This window comes from Taudactylus pleione, unplaced genomic scaffold (assembly GCF_031769625.1).
Source record: "Taudactylus pleione unplaced genomic scaffold, aTauple2 ptg000244l, whole genome shotgun sequence".
Lineage (NCBI taxonomy): Eukaryota > Metazoa > Chordata > Amphibia > Anura > Myobatrachidae > Taudactylus > Taudactylus pleione.
In genome coordinates, this window is record NW_028284646.1 from 1766134 (window position 1) to 1790000 (window position 23867).

Here is a 23867-nt window from a genome sequence, read left to right on the forward strand (position 1 = left end):
GGCGAAAAAGATGCTTGGCTCAAGCAATCAGAGGGGTGCGCCGAGAAGGGTTGCTTGGCGCGACGGCAGCAATAGTGTATTGGGGACTCTATGAGGGGCATGGTTGTTTGTAACGAACTGTAATTATGTGCGATTACCACCAATCGTATGTTGTCAATGTGCATTTGAGAAAGTTTATAGTTTGACTCCATCTCTGGTATAACAAGTTGATGCAGAGTATTAATAATGGCTGCTCCTAGGAAGAAGGGTATATTTATATTATTCCTTGCTGCTTTTACTTCTATGCCTCAAAGTAACACTATCCAGAAAGATTTTTGCTTACTATCGTGGAATGTTTGAGGCTTAAACAATAAAATAAAATGTTCACATGTAATAAAACATGAAAATACAATCCAGGCGTAGCATTTTTATGGAGGCACAACCGTCGGGAGGAAAACCTTTTGCTCTTAAGGAACCATGGGTGGGCTGTCCCCTTATATTGAATTCGAGAGGGGCATCTATTTTAATTTGTAAACATGTATCCACTGTACTTGGGAGTACAAACTGATCAGGAGGGTAGGTATGTTTTTATTAAAGCTACAATAAACCTGCTACCAATATTGATTTTGGTTTCCATATAGTAGCAACGTATTGAGGAAGTGTAGTGAATTTATTGCCCTTTCATCTGACCGGTTGTATGTATGGGAGATTTTAGTGACGTTCTAGATGTAGACAGATGAAGGGAAAAAGGGTTTGAAGGCTCTAAGGGTCGCCCCATCTCTACCTTTTCCCAAATGGCAGGGGAATATTGAAAGTTTGGCGTTTGAGAAACCATGATGCAATTCAATTGTCCTGTTTTTATTCACCTTATTATACCTTTTCTATGATTGTTATAGCACTAATCTCTCCTGAGGTAGTACTTGCAATAGACAATGTGGAGTATAAATCAAGAGGGATTTCAGATCACTTACCTCTTTGGTTGACTGTTGATGCTAATATTGGCTGGGGTACGGCATACTTGAAATTTTATTCATTTTGGTTAACACTGTAGTAGGAAGATACTGTTGTCATTTAAATACAGGAGGATAAAAGAGGAGAAGAATCGCTTCAAGTCTACACTGAATCCATTTCATAGGATACCACGTTTCTCAAGGGAAGTAATGCAATTATAAATACACATTTTTTATTTTTATATATTTTTATTTTTTTAGCGCCCTTTGTTATTCACGCAAAACCTGTTTATGTATTTATATGTTTGAAATATTGGTGAGATTTCACTTGTTTGAAGTACAATAGGCTGCTCTCTTGTGCCATTCACAAAGGATTCATTTTTTGTATCCACTGTTGTCATTTAGCTGTAAATGAGCAATCAGCAGCACCCCCTGTTGTGTGGAACACCTTTAAAGCTAACTTCAGGGGTACTCTAATCAATAAGGTGACAGCTTTAACAAAATTATCTTCTAGATATGAATGTTAGCTTCGGAAGATAGGTCTTCATTTCAAATCTGTGTATATTAGTATTCCAACTGTGGCTCGATGTTCTTGGCTCTCTGCACAAAAAGCCTGGGTGAATCATTAGCTAGATAAATCAAGATGTAACCACCCTTCCATAGGTATACACATACATATGAGTAGGCAGATTGGCACGGTACATTTATGTCATATTTGGCATGAGCACAGGATCCTAGTACAATGGTTTCAGCAAATAAAGATGTGAATGAAGGAAAGAAAGTTGCCTGATTTAACAAATGTTTTTCAGCAATATTATGAAACATTATTTACTTTGGGTGTGGTATAAGAGATCGACAGTAATTAGATAGACGATGTCTAGATAGACACCAGATGTTAAACAGTCAATAGTTAGACACGGACAAAAGGTCGACAGGCACAAAAGTCAGACACACTAAAGTTCGACATGTAAGAAGGTCGACAGATACAAACGGTCGACAGGGTCAAAAGTTCGACATGAAAATGGTCAACTCATTTTTTTTGGCCCTAATCTTCACCCTAACCCTCCCCACTGGTGCCTAACCCTAACTGTGGGGGTGCATTGCCCTAACCCTCCAGTAAGTGCCTAACCCTAAAAAAAATGTAGCTCATTTTTGTGTCGACCATTTTCACGTCTAAACTTTTGACCCTGTCAACTTTTTGTACCTGTCTAACTAATGATTGTCTAACATCTCTTGTCTATCTAATTACTGTCTATCTATACTCTGGAACCCATATACTTTATGGATTACACTGATGACACGTTCGTATATTAAGGAAACCATTTAAAATAGAGAAACACAGGATATGTATTTACTTTTATTACATACTGTTTTCTTATTATAAAAATGTCATCAGTGTAAGTCTAACCATATATATATATATAATATATATATATATATATATATATATATATATGGTTGGACTTACACTGATGACATTTTTATAATAAGAAAACAGTATATATATATATATATATATATATATATATATATATATATATATATATAATGTGGATTTGACGTGGTGATGGCTTTGGAGCACCACACGGACACAGTGTGAGTTGGGGATCTGCATGAAGTCAATGGTGTTATTTTTTAATATAAAAGTTTCTATTATTGACATCAATTTCTTCTTTTTTTCTTCACTTATATGTTGTTTGTGTCTCATATTAAAACGAGTTTCATTGTTACGACAATTGGTGTACATTTTATTTGGCAAGAACCTCACTTTAGCTTTTATTACTTCATTCCCAGCATGCCAATTTAAAATGATGGATAACCTACCTGGAATGTTGCGACTTAGGGTTTGTGATATCAGTGAATATATACCATTCTCCTTTACAAGCTTTACTCTTCGGTAAACATCCACGACACAGCCCCCCCTTTTTTTTTGCAGAGGCAGTTAAGGTCTGGAGTTTAGTGCATAAGACTTTGGGAGGGGAGGGAGAAGACCCGGATACACCTATCTGGCAGCATAACAGGTTAAAAGAGCTAGCACTAGTTTAAGTAACAAACTCTTGGGTTGAAAATGATGTGTCCAAAGTGGAACAATTACATAATGGTGGTATTCTTAAGACTTTTGAATAGATTTGGGAAGAGCTTAAAACACCAAGGTCAATGATTTTTCTTATCTTCATTCAGACATGCATTGTATACGCAATTTGAGAAAGAGGCTCCACTTATGAAGGACAGTCTTATAAAAAAAAGTTAAATTAAAAAAAAAAAAAAAAAAAAAAAAATATTTTTTTTTTTTTAGATACCAGGGAGGGTTAGTAAATGCCTTATTGCTTTATATGCATATTTTGGCAAGAATTCTTGTCTTTATTCTCTATAGGGTATATTTTGCGCCTGCTTGTATAGCAGTTTGATATAGAGGGTGTGCTTCTTCTTGTCCAAATTATGGAGAAGACAGCTACATTTTTCTACCTCATATGGCAGTTCTCAGTCTATAGTTTTTTAATGCACATCTATCAGCAAACCTGGGGTTCTTGGTGCAATTATCACCATCAACTGATATTTAATTGGGATATATCTATTGATATGTATTAGAAATAAACTTAAAAAAATCAAAACAGTATATTACTCATTTATTTATGTTAGCAAAGGTATGCATTGCTAGATTATGGATGCCTGATAGGGGAACAAGGATAGAGGAATGGATTAAACTGCTTAATGGCAATGTCAGTCATGAGAGGTTTGTTTACATGTGTAGAACTGTCCAAATTTGACAACATTTGGCGTAAATGATTTGAGCTATGCAATCGGGCTGGAGCCATGAGTCTAGCAATTTATTAAGATCCATAAGCACCCATTATGTTTTATTTGACTGTTTAGATTGCTTGAAGTTACCCTGGTATACTAGGATATTCTTTATAAATGCATGCTGATTGGTTATCTATTTTGCCTTTCTTTAATGTACAACATTGTCTATTAAATCTTCTTGACTTCTACATTGCGATATGGAGTATACATTTTTTTTATGTATATTTGTATTCTGTTTTATGTATGTATCGAAAAGAATAAAAAAGAATGAATATTAAATAAAAAAAGAAAAAAAAATCTCAAAATCAAACTCATTCTTTTCCTCACTTCATGAGTCCCCTCATCTCCCCCCTCTCTTATATTGGTTAAGAACATCTCTTCTTGCTGTCCATTGCTTTGTTGTCATGCTTGACTCCTCCATCTTCTTTAACCTCAAAATATTTCTCACTTCTGTTGTTTCCACCTCAGAAATATCATTCACGCACTCATTTTCTCGCCTTAACAATCCTCTTCAATGGCCTCTTCCCACTGCAATGTGTCTGCTTGTCTCATTTTCCTGTCTCGACTGCTCTTACCATTCCTAAATTTCCAACCTGTTTTCTGAGCACACTCCACTGCTTTAGCACTTATCTCCAACTTTGCCTCCACCTTTTTACTTCTTTTTACATCTACAGTACATTCAGGATTTCTCCCTTTCCACTCCTCTCCTCAGGAACTCACTCACATGCCAAATAGGACTTTCTACCAGTTTCGCCAGCTTCAAGCATTCAAGAAAGACCCAACTTATTAAAAACCACCAGCTCTCCTTCCAAATCTCCACCCTTGACCTTCCCTTCTTTCCAGTTCACCTTGCAACCGCTCATACTCCCCTCTAGTATGCAATCTTCCATGACAGGGTTCTTTTCTCTTGTTCCTTCCTTAGATGTTTCCATGCTACGTATACTCCTTGTCTTTTGTCTAAACTAGTTTTTTGGCCACTCTGGTACTTGGCCCGATTCATTAAGGCCCACTATCGCGGCTGCGCAATCGTATGCAGAACTTCTGCAAAAATATGCTAATGATTACTATCGCAATGCCATCGGACTACCAGCATAGAGACGCCCACTGCCACCCACTACCGCTATCTCACATCCATAATACCTCGCAAACCTCCATAAACATCAGTAACAGAGTACCATCGGCCCCGCACACACAATTACAGCAGCCCTGACCTTACTTAGTATTTGCCAATATGTTCCTTGGCTAATTCATGCACGCCTATCCACATTGTATTCTACTTATGTACGCCTTATATACACAGCCTGCAGATAATTTTATACAATATTTTCAATAATAAATTTGCGGCTCAAACAAAGTTTGTGTACAAACATAAGATTAATTTATGTTTCATATACACCAAGCCTGAAGGTAATTTTATACTTTATTTATAATATATAATTATTTCTAATAATTTTGTAACTTAAACAAAGTTCGTGAACATTTAACCATCAAAGAGCAAAGGTTTCACTATCTCATTCATGCTAAAGTCTTGAAAAAGTCTCTACGATATAGAGATGAAACGCGTTGATGTCACTTGCTGACATATCCTCCTGCTGAAGCCCAAAAGCCTGTTTACCCAGAGAAGCCTAGAGTCAACCGACCATGGACATACGGACAGCTGAGTTTCCTGAATTACGAAGCAATACACTCCAGCTCTGCATAGTGGCGACACACTCTGATTACATTTCATCCAGAGAGAGCGCGACTACCAGCTCGCCGCACACACCAGCATCCATGCCGGCAGGCTGCACACTCTCACGGCACTACCTATCCGGAGGTCCTGCTTACCATCAGTGCGGCTGAAGGGAGCTCTATACTTACGCTGGAACGCCAGCACAGTATATTGAGACTCAATCCATCATACAGGTACAAATAAAGTAAACAGCTACAATCACTTTTTTTTTTTATATACATGGATGTTTAGAATGCTTCATCCTTAAGCACTATTGACTCTCCACAAGGATACATTCAGTCAAATCTGCTATTAATATCAACATTGCATCCACAATTCATTTGGAACTGAATTCCTATATCTATGCTTATTTTTAGCAACATTGTAATTGTATTTATACTGCTCAGCAGATGATTTAACCTTAAGGTGCCTACACATACAGCGATAATTTACCCAATCTGGCCGATTCCGACGCATCGGAACGACCGATTGTGTAAAATATGTCCTAATTGTGAGTCCCAACTCACGATCACAATGCGGGTCCCCGCTGGTCGCACATCGCCTCTTAAGATCTGCCGTGCTGTAGGGCAGATCTGACAATCTGGGACACGATACACTGAAAAAAAAAATAAAGGCTACACAATGGATTGTTTGTACAAACACCAAATAGTGTGCCAAATCGTGAGCAGGACTGCCGCGGGAGTTTCAAGGGAAATCATACACATCGTCGGATCGTGAGCACATCGCTATGTGTGAAGGCACCTTTACATTATTGTACCCAATTTTCTAAACTAATTTATATGTATTGTTTGTGTTTATTATTATTCATGATTTTTATGCTAGATTTCATCTACAAGTAAAAATATATTTACATTTATTATATTTCAGTCTATTTACATTTTTTATGTATGATTTATTTCATAGTCAGCCCTGAATACAGTGCAGTGTTTGTTTTGTTTTCCTTAAACAAAGTTCGCGTACATTTAATCATCAAGGAGCAAAGGTTTCACTATCTCAGTCATGCTAAAAATATTCCGGATTTCAGAATATTTGGATAAGGGAGACTCAACCTGTATTCCCTCTACAGCATTGCAGACACTCTGATGTATTTAAAAAAAAAAAAAAAGTTATATATATATATATATATAAAAAAAAATAATAAAGCTATGTACATAATCTAAAACTATGATCAGAATATTCTTTTGTCTTTACTAGAAAAAAATCCCAATGACATATTACTCCTCTACTCTTAGAAAACATTTGCAGTGCTGTATGCTGCGCAAAGAAAGAACAGATTTCTGTCAGTGCAAATTACTCTGACATCCCAAGCAAAAACACTGTAAGGACAACTTAATAGTTTGCAAATGAAAGCAGCATAGTGGAACAAATACATTTGACAGTATACTTTTCATAAGTAACCTGCTTGAATTACATGCATATGATAAAATGTGGGAACTCTCCTTAACACTTATTTTATCAGTAACAATTAGCATCTTGTTGATCAGTTTATATCCTAATTGTGGGAAAAACAACTTTTATTTCTTTTGAAAATACTTTTTTTTTTTTTAATTATTTAAATTATCATTCTTGTACTCTACCCTCCACCAGAGTACATCATTTCCTCTTTCTACTGCAAGAATGGATTTTGGAATGCAATTTAAAACCTAAAACATCTGTAGTCATCAATGGGAGATCCTCTGTTCTCATACCACCACCTTCTATGTGAAAGCACTGAGTAATTCATAATGCTATAGTGGGGTACATAAAGACTGGTCTGGTATGGAGGCTGGTAGAAATGTGTAGGAATTCAGTCACATCACGTGTGTCTGTTTTACAGTGACAGTAGCTCTACTACTACAAAATTCTTTATCACTCTTTTATCCTATCTGTTCCTCTACTTCATCTGATTTATAGATCTGTATGATTAGGTATGCCTTCCAATACCACCAGTTTGACCAGTTTTAATTGTTTACACTTATTTTGATGTAAACCAATTCTGTCAGAGATAATTGTTCTGCTTCATTAAACCCAGCTGGTCATATCACCAAGTTGCTGATTGGGGGAATATGGCAATGTACAATGTGAAAATGGACAGACATATAAACAACAAGACTAAACTCAATAATTACCTTTAGTGTGTTACAATAATGATAACACAGCATCTTCCCATTGTACAGCAACTTTTTGCACTATTTATTTTTTTTGCAGAATCCTGCTATCCTATGTCCTAATCAGTCACCCTACCAAATTTATAATATGTATTACGCACACTGTATATTAGGGTTTCACCTTTTCATTCCTGGAAAGGAAAGGCGATAACAAAACCACATTAGGTTTACAACCATTTTATTTGTCAGATTTAGGCCATTATGTAACTGCTCTAATAAAGAGCTTCCTCATGTCCCTTTATATGCCTCAGAGCCCCCGCCTCAATTGGGGGCAAATACCTCTGACTGGATTGGGGGTGAGCAACCTGGATGTGCCATAGTAACATATGATACAGTGATTAGCATGTAATACAATGGGGTCCATAATAATTATCTCTATTTCTGAGGGAGCCTCATTAAGTATAGAATATAATACACCTGCTGCAGAAATTGTACCCAATAGACCCAGGGCGAATTTCTAGGACAGGAGGAAATGCCCCTAGGGTGCTGCCTGAATGTCCCAATAAGGGGCTCAGAAGGGGGAGATGAAAGCTGAACACTGCTGGCCCCTGGTTAAATGAGAGCAGGGGGTCATGTAGCAGCTTTGACAGGTAATTTTGCAGATAGTGTCTGCTCCACCACTCCAATATGTACCTGGAGCTCATACTCACTCAGTGATGCAGGTGCGGTGTTGTGCTGGAGCCCGAGGAATAAGCTCACATTCTAGCGTGATGCCCGTCCACTTCCCTATCACAATGGATGCACATGCGCAAACATTTCAAAACAGCTAAGCCCACAGAAATTGCAGTTATCAGTAGCCAAAAAAACCCACAGTAAGATAGCAAGCCCAATTCCGCTTGTGATAAGTGCATTGGCAAATATTACAATAACTGACTCCAGTCAGAGAAGTAGGCGGGCTGGAACATAAGAGAGGGCCAGCAGTTGTTGAACTGACAGTAACGTCACTATATGGAAGTTCCGGACACCACCTGTATGGAACAATAGACGCTGCACCTCCCTCCCTTCCAAACTGTGGCTTCAGTCATGACAAATAGGCCAACTCAGAGACAGGTCATGGGTGAATTGGCCACGCAGAGTGTCTTTCTTGCTCAAAACATGTGTCTTATTCATGTGGATAAAAACTGGGAGACACAAAACTACTTTGCTAGATTACACTGACCAATTTGAGCTGCGACATTTGTACATCTGTGTGCTAGTGCGTCTGAGTAGGCCGTGCTTCGAAGCAGCGGCCACAGCAATTTCTCACTCCAAGTTCTGTTGTGCTTTATCTGTGACTTTGGTACGTGTTTAAAACTAATTCCAGTGCAGTTAAAGTTGCTCCCATATTCTCTAGTACACTTTGAGGATATCAGCTTATCTGAGTGAAAAGGAGTCAAAGGTCATGGGGTAAGAGACTGCTACCACCAATGCGTTTGATGTTCCTGCACGAAATGCGTTGGAGTAGCAGTCTCTTACCCCATGAACTTTGACTCCTTTTTACTCAGATAAGCTGATATCCTCCTTTAATCCATTACTTGTATTTATTTATTTCTAATTAATTAATCTATGTCCACATTATATTGAATTATGTACTATTGTATTATTTTTATCATGTGATTACCTTCTAAGCCACTACAATACTCCATATTTAATTATGTTGAATGTGACCTTATTAGCTTGTTAGTTTATATATATATATTAATATATACACACTATAATAAATAAATATATACATATACACATATATATATATATATACATATACATACATACATATACATACATACACATACATATACATACATACATATACATACATATACATACATATACATATATATACATACATACATATACATACATATATATACATACATATACATATACATATATATACATATACATATATATACATATACATATATATACATATACATATACATACATATATACATATACATATACATACACACACATATATATATATATATAGCTCAACAAATTCCGGTCACCATGGCGACTAAGACTTTAGTCCTGGTGAATGGGTCTCCATTTGCTGGGCGCCCGCTGAAATTTGACCAGCGAGCACCCGACTCCCTGCATCGGCAGCTGGAGCTCACTCCTGAGCTCCGGCATCCGGCTCCCCCAACAGGCACTATGGGAGAGATGTCATGACGTCGGTCCCATAGTAATGAGGAGCAGCGGACGCCGGAGCTCACTCCTGAGCTCCAGCGTCAGGCTTCCCCCACGGGTACTATGGAAGAGATGTCATGACGTCTCTCCCATAGTTACGAAGAGCAGCGGACGGCAGCAGACGCAGGATCGGGGCTTACGGTAAGTACTGTGTTTTTTTTGTGTGTTCGTGTGGCTCTATTACAGGGGGCTTACTAATGGGGGCACTATTACAGGGGGCTTACTACTGGAGGCATCAGTTGTCACACCCTTCGTGAGGCCTGCCTAAGGAGTGTAAACAAACATTCTTAAAATCCCGGGCAACGCCGGGTACTCCAGATATAGATGGAGATATATATATTATATATATATATATATATATATATATATATATATATATATATATATAATTTCGATAGAGTTCCCGCTAGGCTGTTTCAAGGGCAGAAAGCACCCTGCCCTCCAGCGCGGCGTCCCGCTGAAACAGCCTGCGGGTTCTGTCCTCCACCCACGGGCCGCAGTGTCCCGCAAGATGGGAAACCGGCAGAGCAGCAGTCACCACCGGTGAATGGATGCCAGGAGCATGCACCCGGCATCCGTTCACAGTGTGCTGGGGGCTGCCCGGCATGCCTGGGCACGCCCCCAAGACTGAAGAAAAGAGGGCACGTCATAAAGACATGCCCCCTTTTCATTGCCCACGACCCCGTTTCGGGCACAGAAGTGCCCTTGCTCTAGGCCCGGGGCTCTGCCTGCCGCCGGACCTAGAGTGAACACTTATACAAAATAAATTAAAAAAAAAAAAATATATATATATATATATATATATATATATATATATATATATATATATATATTACACGAGGGTAGTTCAGAACGTAATGCCTAAATGCTCACAACTAAAATTTTATTATACATACAGATTTGAAAATTTGCAGTAAAATACTTTGAAGTCTTCGTAACAGAATGACTCTACTCAAAATATTCACCATCCGCCCTCAAACAGTTTCTCCACCTCTCAACCCAAGCTGTGAATTCACTTTGGAAAAATTCCAGTGGTTGGTGTTTGACCCAGGAACGTATGACGATTTTAACAACCTCTATGTCTTCAAAATGCTGACCTCGGAGACAGTATGTGAGAGGGCCAAACAGATGAAAGTCAGAAGGGGCCAAATCAGGACTCTATGGTGGATGTGGCATTATTGCCCACCCCATTTTGGCAATGGCTGCAGATGTTGCCATCAAAGTGTGAGGTATGACATTGTCGTGGTGTAAGATGACATTTGACAGTGGATTTGTTGACCTTTTTTTGCGGATGGCTTCTATCAGCTTCTTAACTGTAATAATGTATCGATCACTGTTGATTGATTGGTTTGGTTCCAAGTAATCGATGAGAATAACACCTCGGCAATCCCAAAAGAATGTGGCCATAACTTTGTTTACGGATCGCTGTGATTTAAACTTTTTTGGCCTAGGTGAACTTGGGTGTTTCCATTGCTTTGATTGGGCCTTTGTTTCTGGGTCATAAAGGAATACCCAGGTCTCATCTCCTGTAATGACATTTTCCAAAAACGTCTCAGTTGGCTTCAAAGTTGGTCAAATGGTCATTGCACACTTCCACCCTCTGGGCCTTATGTTCCCTGGTTAATTGCTTAGGAACCTATTTATCACACACTTTACGATATCCCAAATCATTGATTAATGTTTCTACAGTGCCATGGCTACATTCAAGTTCATCACTGATATCTCTGATGGTCTGATGGTCACACGACGGTCTTTCTGAATCATGACATCGACTTTGTGTTGGTTCTCTGCTGTCACTGCAGTTAATGGTCTGCCACCACGAGGTTTGTCGCACATGGACGATTCTCCCGATTGAAAAAACTTAATCCACCTTCTGACATTGCTATAGTCAATTGTATGCTCACCATACACTTTGGTCAGTCTTCTGTGGATTTCTGTAGCACTGCAGCCTTTTTTTTTCCAGAAATTCAATGATGGCTCTTCGTTTCATCTTGGATTCCATAGTATTTCTTGGACTACCTAAACAAGAATACATATATAGCTAGCAGACATATTAAACTACAAACTGACAAAGTTTCAAGTAAATGTTGCATATTATTTTAGAGTTATGAGCATCTAGCCATTACTTTTTGGACAACCCTCGCGAAGAGATATATATATATATATATATATATATATATATCTCCTTTTTTTTTTTTAAGTTTACTTCTATAACACCGCTTAATGTGAATTGACAAAACGAAGTGCAAATCCTAACAAATCTATAAATCTACATGCTTCTTACCTTGGGAGCAGAATTCTAAATTAAAGTTTAGAAACAAACATAAAACCATTTAAAGCAGGGGTCTTCAAACTTGGCCCTCCAGATGCTGTGGAACTACACATTCCAGCATGCACTGCACATAGTTTTAGCATGCTGTTATATCAAAAAGGTGGCAGTGCATGCTGGGATATGTAGTTCCACAGCAGCTGGAGGGCCAAGTTTGAAGACCCCTGATTTAAAGCATATACTGTGGTAGCATATTTCCCATCTCTCTAGTTCAAGCCATCTGCCATTTTGGCAAGTATCATTTAAAATTCTAAGAAAAACAAAAATGTCAATAATGACTAAAACTGCAGGCTGCACAAGTGGTGAACCATAATCCATGCTTGTCCTCAAAAGACACTGGGCGAATCGATTATAGTGGTTAACAAGCACTAGGATTTCTGCCAGAGAATGGTAGAACATCAATCACAAATGTTAACTAAAGCTGTTTATGAGCACATGCAAATGCATCCTCATGTAAGCAACAGTGATAGTTTTAAACATGTATCTGACCATTTTTTGCATTGAAAATACAGTTAATCCAAAGGGCAAAAGGAAAAGAATTGCAACTGCCATATGTTACATGCACTCACCAAAAGCTGATTCTCAGTAAGTACCAGTTCCGTAAGGCTTTCACATTCTCCAATGCATTCCGTCAGCTGCATGAGATGATTCTGATCCACTTTAAGTATTGACAGCTTCCTCAGCTTTCCTATTAACAGCAAACATGCACTTCAGAGATCACAAAAGTTGACCACATTATATCATGGGCTAACTTATAGACAAAGAGTTGTCAAATCCATAACATGTTGGCAACTGTATTGCACTATTAGGGGTACATTTACTAAAGGTTGATTTAATCAAAGAAAAATCGATCAAAATCAATGTTGTGTTTCAAGGACTAAATCACAAATTTACTAACAGATGATTTTATTATATTGATTTTATGTGTTAGTAAATGTCCGATTTAGCCAATTCCTTCCTCTTGTCCAATCCAATAAGATTCTAAAACATAATCTAGCCACCTGCCAATCAAATAGACAGCTACAGAATACTGAACATTACAGATACCAAACTACAGAGCTTATAGAAACTTTGGCCTGATCATTCTTCGCTTACTCTAAGGCTGGCCACACACTAGACCAACTTACATCCAACCAGCCAACTTGTTGATTGGTTGGAATGAAAATCTGGTAAGGAATAGGAGTAAATGATGATCGGCAATTTGCTCCTAAATGGCAGAAAACAGATAAATGGTTGTCTGACAAGTTTGAACAAATTGCTTAGATCAAACATTTAACAAACAACAGTTTTTGTTAATTTTCCGGCGTTTGGGAGCAAATTGCTGATTGTCATTTGCTTTCATTCCTTACCAGATTTTCATTCCAACCAATCAACAAGTTGGCTGGTTGGATGTAAGTTGGTCTAGTGTGTGGCCAGCTTTAGACAGTGTTGGCTAACCTTGACACTCCAGCTGTTGTGGAACTATATATCCCAGCATGCCCTGCCACAGTTTTAGCATGCCCTAATAGCAAAACTGTAGCAGTGCATGCTGGGTTATGTAGTTCCATAACAGCTGGAGTGTCAAGGTTAGCCAACACTGCTCTAAGAGGTAAATTTACTAAGAATCGTGTTTGGCTGAAAATAAATTTCGCTGGAAAATATGTTTTTTGCAACCAAAATCACAGATTTGCTAAGAATAGTGTTTGCCTGTCTATTTTAATCTGCTGGGGATACTGATCGTGTTATATTATGTGCAAGTTCAGGAGTATTGGCCCCTTCTTGATTAACTCAGCTGAACACTGCACAGATTAGTCAGATGTGTGCAGTGCTTGTTTGTTGCAATGTACTATAACCAGCTCTGGATGTCTGAGCCTGTTCCGGTACTGGAAATTTGGGAAAAAGAATTGTTCCCCCCGTATTTCCAGTAACCAGCACCAGGCTGATCGAGCCTTACACTAAATCAGACAGACATACAGCGTGGGGTCACCCTGCCAAAATGTAAACTAGTACCAAACTGGTCAGCCCAAAGCTGGCAATCCTCGGAAAGTGGGGATCCCAGAAATAAAATGGGGTCGCACTGCCCAAATATCAACCAGTCCTGGGGTGAAAAAACAGGGCTATTCCTTGCATTCCTGGTGGGGATGGGTGCAGGGTTAATAGTGTCAAAGATAGGTAGCTATTGTGCCAGAGTAGGGCCTTTTTATGGTTCAGGTAAATTAGAAAGTTACAGGCGCGGGGGGTAGCAGGCTTTAATTACAGGTACTCCATTGGATTTTCTACAGGAGAAGAGGACAGATTGGCTTCAGGGATACTAGGTGAGTATGTGAAATAGTGTGTATGCATGTGTGAGTACATGTGTGTGTGCATGTATGTTTTAATAAAATTGTACTTTTCTAAGGTGTGTGTGTTCTGTGGTTTTTAACTATTGCTTTTGCTGCGGAACTACAGGTACCAGCAGGCCCGTAATACCCCGCACAAAAACACTAATATAAAACAGACTTAAGTGGGGTGAATATATTATGGGCTATGGAGGAGGTGCCCCTTCAGTGCTGGCACCCGACGGCAGGCGCCTCCATTGATTCCCATAGTTCTGCCCTTGTTCCCCCGTCCACCATACTCTTATCCCATCTGTGCAGCTGTATGATCTGCTCAGACCTCAGTTGCACAGACTGCATGTGTGTATTCCAATGAGCACACAATTCTGTGAATTAGCAGCTCCAACATTTGTGAGTGCTGAATCTGCAGTTAACCACATGGTGTCATGGCATACCATATCTGTATTACGCAAGGAACACGTACATTAAGGTGTCAGCCTTAAAGATCATAATTTCATTGCTTTTTGGAGTTTGAGTGGCAGAAATTCAAAAGGTTTTGTGAGTTTTCATATCATGTCTAAGCAGCCTTAATGAGACATGTGAAATCGTAAGGTTTTTTGTCTATGGAATTATTCCTCTATTCTGCTCCAAGTTTTCTGCATGTGTTTCGAAACCCGATTCTTAGTAAATGCGTGAATTGTACTCCTGTCTACGAAATTGTAAAGTACTCTTGGGTTGGTTCAATAGTCTATTGACTCCTATTTTCGTGTTTTGCCATCTATTTTTGTGCGAGATCGTGTGTTTGCCTTTATTAAATATCAGAGTTGCAAATTGAAGGGAAGCTCTCACGGGAATGCAAACTCGGCCAAATTCTATTCTAAATTTCCCCCTAAATTTATGATCTATTATTCAGTTCTCACCTAATCTAAAAACCGTTGCTGCCAGACCAAGAATAAACCTATAAATAATGGCACTGACTCTCTTGATTGGCAAATTAATGAATTCTAAAGTAATAAACAAGTGACTGAATTTACCATATATGATCTATTTGGTAAATCCTCATCTCCAGCTGCTCTCCACTCCCAGTGAATGGTCCACAGTGGTATGCTGGCCCGGGAACATCAGAGGTGGCTTAGCGCTGTGCTGGTGAGCCAGCTTCACTATGCAATGATTGTGTGTCACGTGATGGGAGTTCCCTATGACGATTGGGATAACCCGTCCTGTCAGTGCATGCCTGCTAGTCCTGTCTTCTAATGCGTTTCACCCAGTCATGATCAAATAGTCACTAAAGAGGTAATGATCAAAACTCAACTTATATTATGTGAAGCTGATGTAATTCACATGTATTGTTGGTAGGACCTGAGAACAGTTGCAGTTAATAACATCACTAATTTTACTACCAATGCATTAACTGGATTTATTAATAAACTCCAAGCCAATGGTCAGGTAATCTATAACCTCCCTCAGTGCTCCTTCCACTCAGTTCTTGAAGGGTTTCTGCCACTAACTGAATCTTTAAGGCAGACAATATTTATGCATGTCTTTTACAAATATAAGCATTAAGGTGCTTATTTATCAAATATGCCCGTTAACACCAATTTCGATCAAGAGCCTCCAGGTGTAAATCCAATTCTTAAACAAAGATAAAAATTATATAGTGATCAGCTATGTTTGTTAAATATGTGATCGCTACCTTGCAAAGCTTTGGGAAGATTTAGCTGAATAGCAATACTCTTGCGTAGCAGAAAGCCGCAACTCCAGACATTTTCCAGACAAAATAAAGTCGTAATTCCAGATGAAAACAGATGTTTTTGGGGTTTCATAAATATACCCCATAAGAGATACATTTAAAATGACATTCTTACTTGGAGAGTTTAACAATCTTCTTAGATGAACACTTTGGAGACATGGGTGGGTTCTTAGGGCTCGATGCAGACCCGCTCGCTATATGCATACGCTCGCTGGATGCATATGCAAATTCGGCTAAGTGATGGCAAGGCAGGCGATCGCACGGCAAGGCATAAGCAGGCCAATTATGTCTTGGCATGCGATCAACCTGTGTATGCAGACGCCCACCACCCTGTCTTAAGACGCCCACTTGCTCATGTCATCTCCAGGAAGTGTATGCAACCATCGGTACATCGGGTACCGTCGGAAGCGAACGCAGCACTTGTGGTAGACTACCGCAAGCACTACGAGCACTTCAGTGTGTAACACAGCCAGGTGACGTGTACTATGACGCTGCCTGCCTGTTAATTATGCTCGCCTCTGAAATGGCGTTAAGACGCTCAGGCATGCCTGCGTTCACACCTCCACTCCCACGTTTTTAATGGCCAGCCCCTGTCGCAAACCACAAACAGCTTCTCCTGTTGCTCACTCAGCTGGGCTGTCTATGTGCAGTGAGCGAACGCTTCCCGATCTCTCGCACTGGTTCGCGCATGTACACAGCGATGCATGCGCATGCATGCCCAGAATGCGAAAATCAGACAGCTACGAGCAAACGCATCCTATCGAGCAGGTCTGAATCAGGTCCTTAGTTCCCTCTGATATATACCTTTAATGATCTCTCCATTCCAATGTATTATTTTTATATACAAATTCATTTTGGGGCACATAATTGTTGTTTATTTTACTTAGAAAAGTATATTTATTTAGCTTGATTTATTTTACTTAATGCAAACTGATCTTAAAGACCTTGGATGATCAAAACATACTATTAGCCATTTAGATTCCAGTCAATGGTCTGCCACAGCATACGAGCAGAAACTACAAGTGACCTACTGGCCACTGACAAATGCTGGCCTCTCAATGGAACCAGGGTCAGTTAAAATACACTGGATGAGGTTTTTTTACCCAGTCCTGGTTAGGCATTGGTTGCCAGCTGTCTGAATGCACAGGAAATCATTATTAAACACACCAGTCTGATTGTAGGCTATCCAAATCAGCCTGACTGGACCACCACCAAAACACTGAAATAGAGGAGACACATGCTCATCGCGGTAGAGAACAGTACCCAAACACCAACAATTTTCCTGTAACAAAAATAAAGAAATACCGATGATGGTGGTGGATGTGAAGTGGCGCTGTTCCAAACCAATTTGAGGACATCATTCAAAACAGAATACCCTCCTGTCACACTGGGAGGCGGGTTTCTGAAAGCTGAGGCCTGAGGCTGCGGGAGGAAATGGAGAGGGACCTGAATGTATGACCTCCGCATCCACGGGTCTTGGTCGTTGGCGAGACCTAGTCAAGTGTGCGGAATCTAACCCACGAGATGGTGTTCGCCAGTGACCCCACCAATCAGGATATGGGCTTGAGCTCCACCTCGTAAGCAGGTCGCGGTCCTTTGACTAGGTGACCAAAGCCTGCGGGAAAAGGAGAGGCGAACACTCGTGGCCCAAAGGGTCGGTGCTAGTAAGAGGCACGTAAGGACAGGGGTGGTACCCCTAGTTCGGGATACTGTACTTGAGGTACAAGGAAGTGTGCACTACGGATCCACTCTACTGGGTAGCCGGTCAGAAGGAGTGCACCACGGTGAAATACTGTAGCACGTGGGTAGGGACCACAGAGTCCAGTAACGAGGTGGGTAGTGGTGCTGGAGCCAGCCAGAGATGATTACACTGGAGAGGTGGGTACGTATAACTACACTCAGGCTGTGATGGTAAAGCACTGGTGAAATGGATAGTATACTGCACACAGGCGGGGATGGTAACGCACTGGTGGAATGGAGGTATACTGCACACAGGCGAGGTGGTAAAGCACTGGTGAGGTAGACTATATAGCTGCACACAGGCTGAGGTGGTAAAGCACTGGTGAGGTAGACGATATAGCTGCACACAGGCTGAGGTGGTAAAGCACTGGTGAGATGGACGATATAGCTGCACACAGGCTGAGGTGGTAAAGCGCTGGTGAGATGGACAATATAGCTGCCCACAGGCTGAGGTGGTAAAGCACTGGTGAGATGGACGATATAGCTGCACACAGGCTGAGGTGGTAAAGCACTGGTGAGATGGACAATATAGCTGCACACAGGGATAGATCACTGTAAGCAAGGGAACCTGGAACGAGAGACCACTAATAACACTAGCAGCGACAGTGGTTGTTCAGGCAACTACCTGATACACAGGAGCCGGATGTATACCCCTGGAAGCCCACTGATTGGTCCACAGCGTCAGCTGACCGGCCAGACTGTCAGGGAAGGAAGGCTAGTCAGAGAAGGAAGTGTCATGGCGGCCCCCATGACGGAGACTCCGATCCCCGCGCACAAGGCCGCCTGACACACCAGCATCAGGGAGAATGCTCAGCACCTCCCACGTCGCCGCACCAGCCGCCCGACTGCCCGGGAAGTCAGAGGAAGCCGGTGGGACGGTAAGGGACGGCCGATCCCCGGCTGAACTCTGACACCTCCTATATGTTAAGGGAGGAGTGAACATCATTCCTTGGCACTGTCATAATGCTAACTTTAGGAACGGATTGTAGAGCTACAAAGCTAATTAATAACTTAAATGTCCACAGAAAACATTTGAAAGTACAAGGTTCAACACAGAATATGAAATATTAAAGCATTACACAAATAAGTACTGCTACGATGACATACAACTACATCAAAGTTCCCACTTATAAATAAATGAATACATCAGCTAATGTTTTTTTTTTTTAAAACTTCCTAATCATTCCATTCGGTTATTAAGTGTACTAACCACGCAGCCTGTATCATGACAAAAACATACATGTGTGGGACCTGATGACCAGACCCAGGTATCTGGGAAACTCTGAAAATAAGCAAATTGGTCATTATTTTCAACACTGATAAAAGCAGATAGACAATCCTATGCTTAATGCAGTACACTTGTTTGAATCTACCCTAAAGCTACTAAGCCAAATCTTGTAATATACAGTAGCTCTTACCAACTCCATCAGGTAAAACCTCAATTAAGTTCTGTGAAACAAGTAGATCTGTTAATGAAGTCAAACCGCTGATCTCTTCAGGAAGTCTTTCCAGTTTGTTCTCAGACACATCCAAACATAGCAGGTTTTTCAGACTTTCTATTTCCTGCATCAAAATTAACAAGACACGTCTAAACAAACAACATTGGAAAGTCTAGATACCATTCTTTGAACAATACAAAATAAAACACAGTATTGTAGAAAATTGATATTGCTATCAAAATGTATGAACTTGCTTATTTTTATTTTATATACCAAGTGCATGTATAATATATTATATACACACATTATTTATTTATATACATACATACACATATAAACAAACGGGATGTAGTCAGGTGCCAGCTGCCAGAATCCCGACAGAGGAAGCCCGACCTGGGACTAAAGATAGGCGTCAAATTCCCAATGCCTATCTTTAGCCCCATGCTGAAACCCTGACGATCGGCATCCTGAACAAAGGTAAGCCGGGTTTCTTAGCTCGAATGTTTAGGTTTGGTGACCCCCGAGGAAGATTAGGCTAGGGGAAGGGAGGGATTAGGCACCACTGGGGGTGGAGGTTGGGGTTAGGCACCACCCCGGGAGTTTTAGGGTTAGGCACCACTAAGGGAGGGTTATGGGAGGGAGAGGTCTTTCAGCGTCTGTATTTCATCCAGCAACTATTCAGCCGCCGGCATTACATACAGATTCCAAACACCTACCCACTATATTTCCTATGTATATATTCATTTATACAGAGTATGATTATTAAAAAAATACATAATTTTATTTACACCTAAAGGAGAAAGTTTCTGCAGCCATTAGGAGTGTTATGGTTACACATATAATAGTGGGCTCCTGCATTCAGCATGCATGTACTACTGGATGCTAGCCTTTTTAGTAAAAGTAGCTGAGCCAGTGAATATTTGATCAGGCAGAACTAACATTTAATTTCAAGCTCTGAATCCCTTTGGCTACCAAGGAGTAAATTTACTAAGAATCGAGTTTGGTCAAGTTTTTTGTTTTGAAATCTCGTCGCCGAAACTCGGGCTTGTTTTTTTTGGTTCTGCAAATTTACTAAGAAACGAGTTTTGGTGAAAGTCAGTTTTCCGATGTTGAAGCAAATCGAGATTTCTCTCCTGAGTTACAAGTGAAGATGAGATAACTGAGATTGCAGTGTTTTCTCTCAATGGAAATTTCGCCCGAGCTAGCAGTCTGCACATATCTATATGTGCTGGCTGCTTATGTTGTAACTGTAAAAAAAATTATTTTCTTTTTTTTAAATAAAAATGACATGGCATCAGCCCCCCGCTAGAAAGGGTCCAGGGCTGGTTTGAAATATAGGGGTACCCCTACGCAAAATTTTTTCCCCTATATTTCAAACCAGCCCTGTCCCACCTGCCTGGTGCTGGTACCTAATTTGCGGAGGTACCCTATTAATTTTGTACCCCATAATTTTAGGTACCAGGACAGGATGCCAAGTCCGGGGCTGGTTAGTGTTTTTTGGGGGGACCTCACGTCATTTTAAAATAAATAAATATTTCTGCATCTTTCTGCAAAACCAGCTGATCAGGAGGTGAGTGTTTAAAACTTCAATTTTATTGCGAGTTTTCAGGCATCTCACCCGAGATTCTAATCTCGATTCTTGGTCAATTTGCGGGCTGTATTTCTGACATGTTAAAAAGTACCGATGTTTGCTGAAAGCGAGATTTAAATCTAGGGCAAGGAAACAGGTGAGAGAACCAAACTTCTTCTACAAAAACCCACTCGAGTTTGCCTTTAGCAAATTTGCGAGATGAAAAAAATGCCTGAAAACAGGCGAGATTGCAATCTCGAACCAAACTCGATTCTTAGTAAATTTACCCCCTAGACTCTTTTTGGAATGGAATAAAAAAAAAAAATCTGTTACACTATGAAATGTAGAAATGCAGCAAAACTCCACCCATCAATATCTATAGACTGGGGAAGTACATCAAATTGCAAATTTATATTATAGACAACAGCAACCATATATATTTATATTTTTATAGTTGGTGTTTAACTTGTCTGCAATATACATATACATTTGTTCTTTGAGGGACTAATATTCCATATGTTATCGTGCTGCAGATTGTTGTTTTGATTACTTTTAGGGGTATATTTACCCTAAAGGCCGATTTCAATCGATTTAAAATCGATCAACATCGATGTTTTATTTCTGGGGCTAAATCACACATTTATTAATACTTAAAAAACTAAATAAAAAATTGTCTGTTAATAAATATGTGATTTAGCCCCAGAAACACATCAATTTTGATCGATTTTAAATCAATTAAAATCAAACTTTAGTAAATATACCCCTTATTGTATTGTTCACCACATTGTGTGTATTTGTATGTAAGAAGCGTCAAAAAAAAAAAAAAACTTTTAAAGTTAACAGTAGTAGGAGCATGGCAACATTTTTTTTGTCATGAAAAACTGTTTTTGGCTTGGCTTATTACAGAGAAGCTGCAACGTCATCAGTCCAGGAAGCGCAGGTAGATTGGAAAGGATGCCAGCGGTACCGGCTGATGTGGGATGACCGGAGGTCCTATTTCTGAATGCGCTGTTTGTGATATTTTCATATTACACCAATTTATATTTGAGTGGTTCTTGATTGTTTTCACTAAAGAATTGGGTTTTAAACTTACTTTACCATTGTGCACCTCCTATACTTTTTATCCATGTACAAAAACAATGACCTTTGGGAACAGGTCTTTTAGGAAAAGCTGCACCACACAAAAAAAACCGGACAAAACCTGGACATTCATGTGTATTATACAATTTTGCGCAATATAGGGGACCATATTTGCATTTAATACATATATATATATATATATATATATATACATACACACACACACACATATATACATACACACACACTCAAACTGTATACACGCAAAAGTGTCTCAGAGCACATATTATGAAACAAATCCAAATTTAGAATGTGTGCCCCTGAACAGAAAATAATAAAATCTAGGATTATCTAAACCAAACTCCATATAGAACCACTCCACAAGGACCCTTCCGGATGTTTATAGTGTTTCAGGATACTAGCAATCACATCCAGCGAACAAGAAAAGGAAAAAAAACATTAATACCATGATAGTATAGTATTTTAAAACTACAAGTATCTAACATACATCCTTTAAATACAAAACCATCTTATCTAAATAATGACATTATACAAAGGAAATGTCAGAATCCAGTAGGAATCAGGCAGATGGATCTCCACACCCAACACTTTTCACCTACAGCTCCAAATGTGCTGGTGTAACTTCTTTAGGGTAGGATAATAGGAGAAACATTTTAAATTTAGATATGGTTCACAACTTGTAGCTTATCATGTTGCACTTGAAGGCGCAGTTTTGCTCCTTATTTATAGACACCTTATTGCAGTGAGGGCTTACAAGCTGGACCGCCACTCGTACAGTATATTATGGAGGAATAAAAGTGCACAAAGTAGTCACGGATTCATGAGCTGTGTTCGTGCCTCGTGCCAAGGGTATTAGTGTGTGTTCTATATATATATATATTTATTTTAGGGGTGTGCACCGGCCACTTTTCGTGTTTTGGTTTTGGATCTGGATCTTTCTTCGTGTTTTTGATCTGGATTGGTTTTGACAAAACCACCCTTCTGTGTTTTGGGTTCTGGGTTTTGTGTTTTGGATCTGTATTTTTTTTTAAAAAAGCATAAAAACAGCTAAAATCACAGAATGTGTGTGTTTTTCTGCTCCTATGCTATTATTAACCTCAATAACCTTAATTTACACTCATTTCCAGTCTATTCTGAACACCTCACATCTCACAATAGTGTTTTTATGTCCAAAAGGTTGCACCGAGGTAGCTGGATGACTATGCTAAGCGAAACGAGTGGGCGGCACAAACACGTGGTCCATCTAGGAGTGACACTGCAGTGGCAGACAGGATGGCAGTTTGAATTATGTACTGTTTGGGGCCTAATTTTTCAAAGAAAAAAAAGAGGTGCAAGATGGAATTGTCCTTGGGCCCTCCCTCCCACCCTTATGTTGTATAAACAGGACATGCACACTTTAACAAACCAAATATTTCAGCGCCAGGGTCTGCCACACGACTGTGGCTGAAATGATTGGTTCGTTTGGGCCCCCACAAAACAAGCTGGCAATTAATCTGTCCCTGCACAAACTGGCTCTACAGAGGCAAGATGTAATCCTCATCCTCCTCATCCACCGATTCCTCACCCTCTTCAGTGTTGTGTACATCCTCATCCTCACAGAGTATTAATTCGTCCCCGCTGGAATCCACAACCACAGGTCCCTCTGTACGTTCTGGAGGCTGGTCTCTCTGGAAGAGTTGATAATTCATTTTATGAACATCATCTTCTCCACATTTTGTGGAAGCAACCTCCTACGCCTTTCGCTGACAAGGTTCCCGGCTGCACTAAACACTCTTTCGGAGTACACACTGGAGGGGGGGCAACTCAGGTAAAATAGAGCCAGTTTGTACAGGGACCTCCAAATTGCCTCTTTTTCCTGCCAG

General features: G+C 39.9%; 1 protein-coding gene across 1 annotated transcript in view; it reads right to left on the minus strand.

Moving 5' to 3' along the window:
• The window catches only part of LRRC1 (leucine rich repeat containing 1), a 197550-nt gene that overhangs the window by 27028 nt on the left and 146655 nt on the right, over positions 1–23867 (minus strand). The window contains exons 8-9 of the mRNA XM_088479671.1: positions 19314–19458; positions 12681–12799 (exon numbers count right to left, since the gene is read on the minus strand). Coding sequence (XP_088335797.1) covers positions 12681–12799; positions 19314–19458 — 264 coding nt within the window. The remainder of the gene's footprint in view (positions 1–12680; positions 12800–19313; positions 19459–23867) is intronic.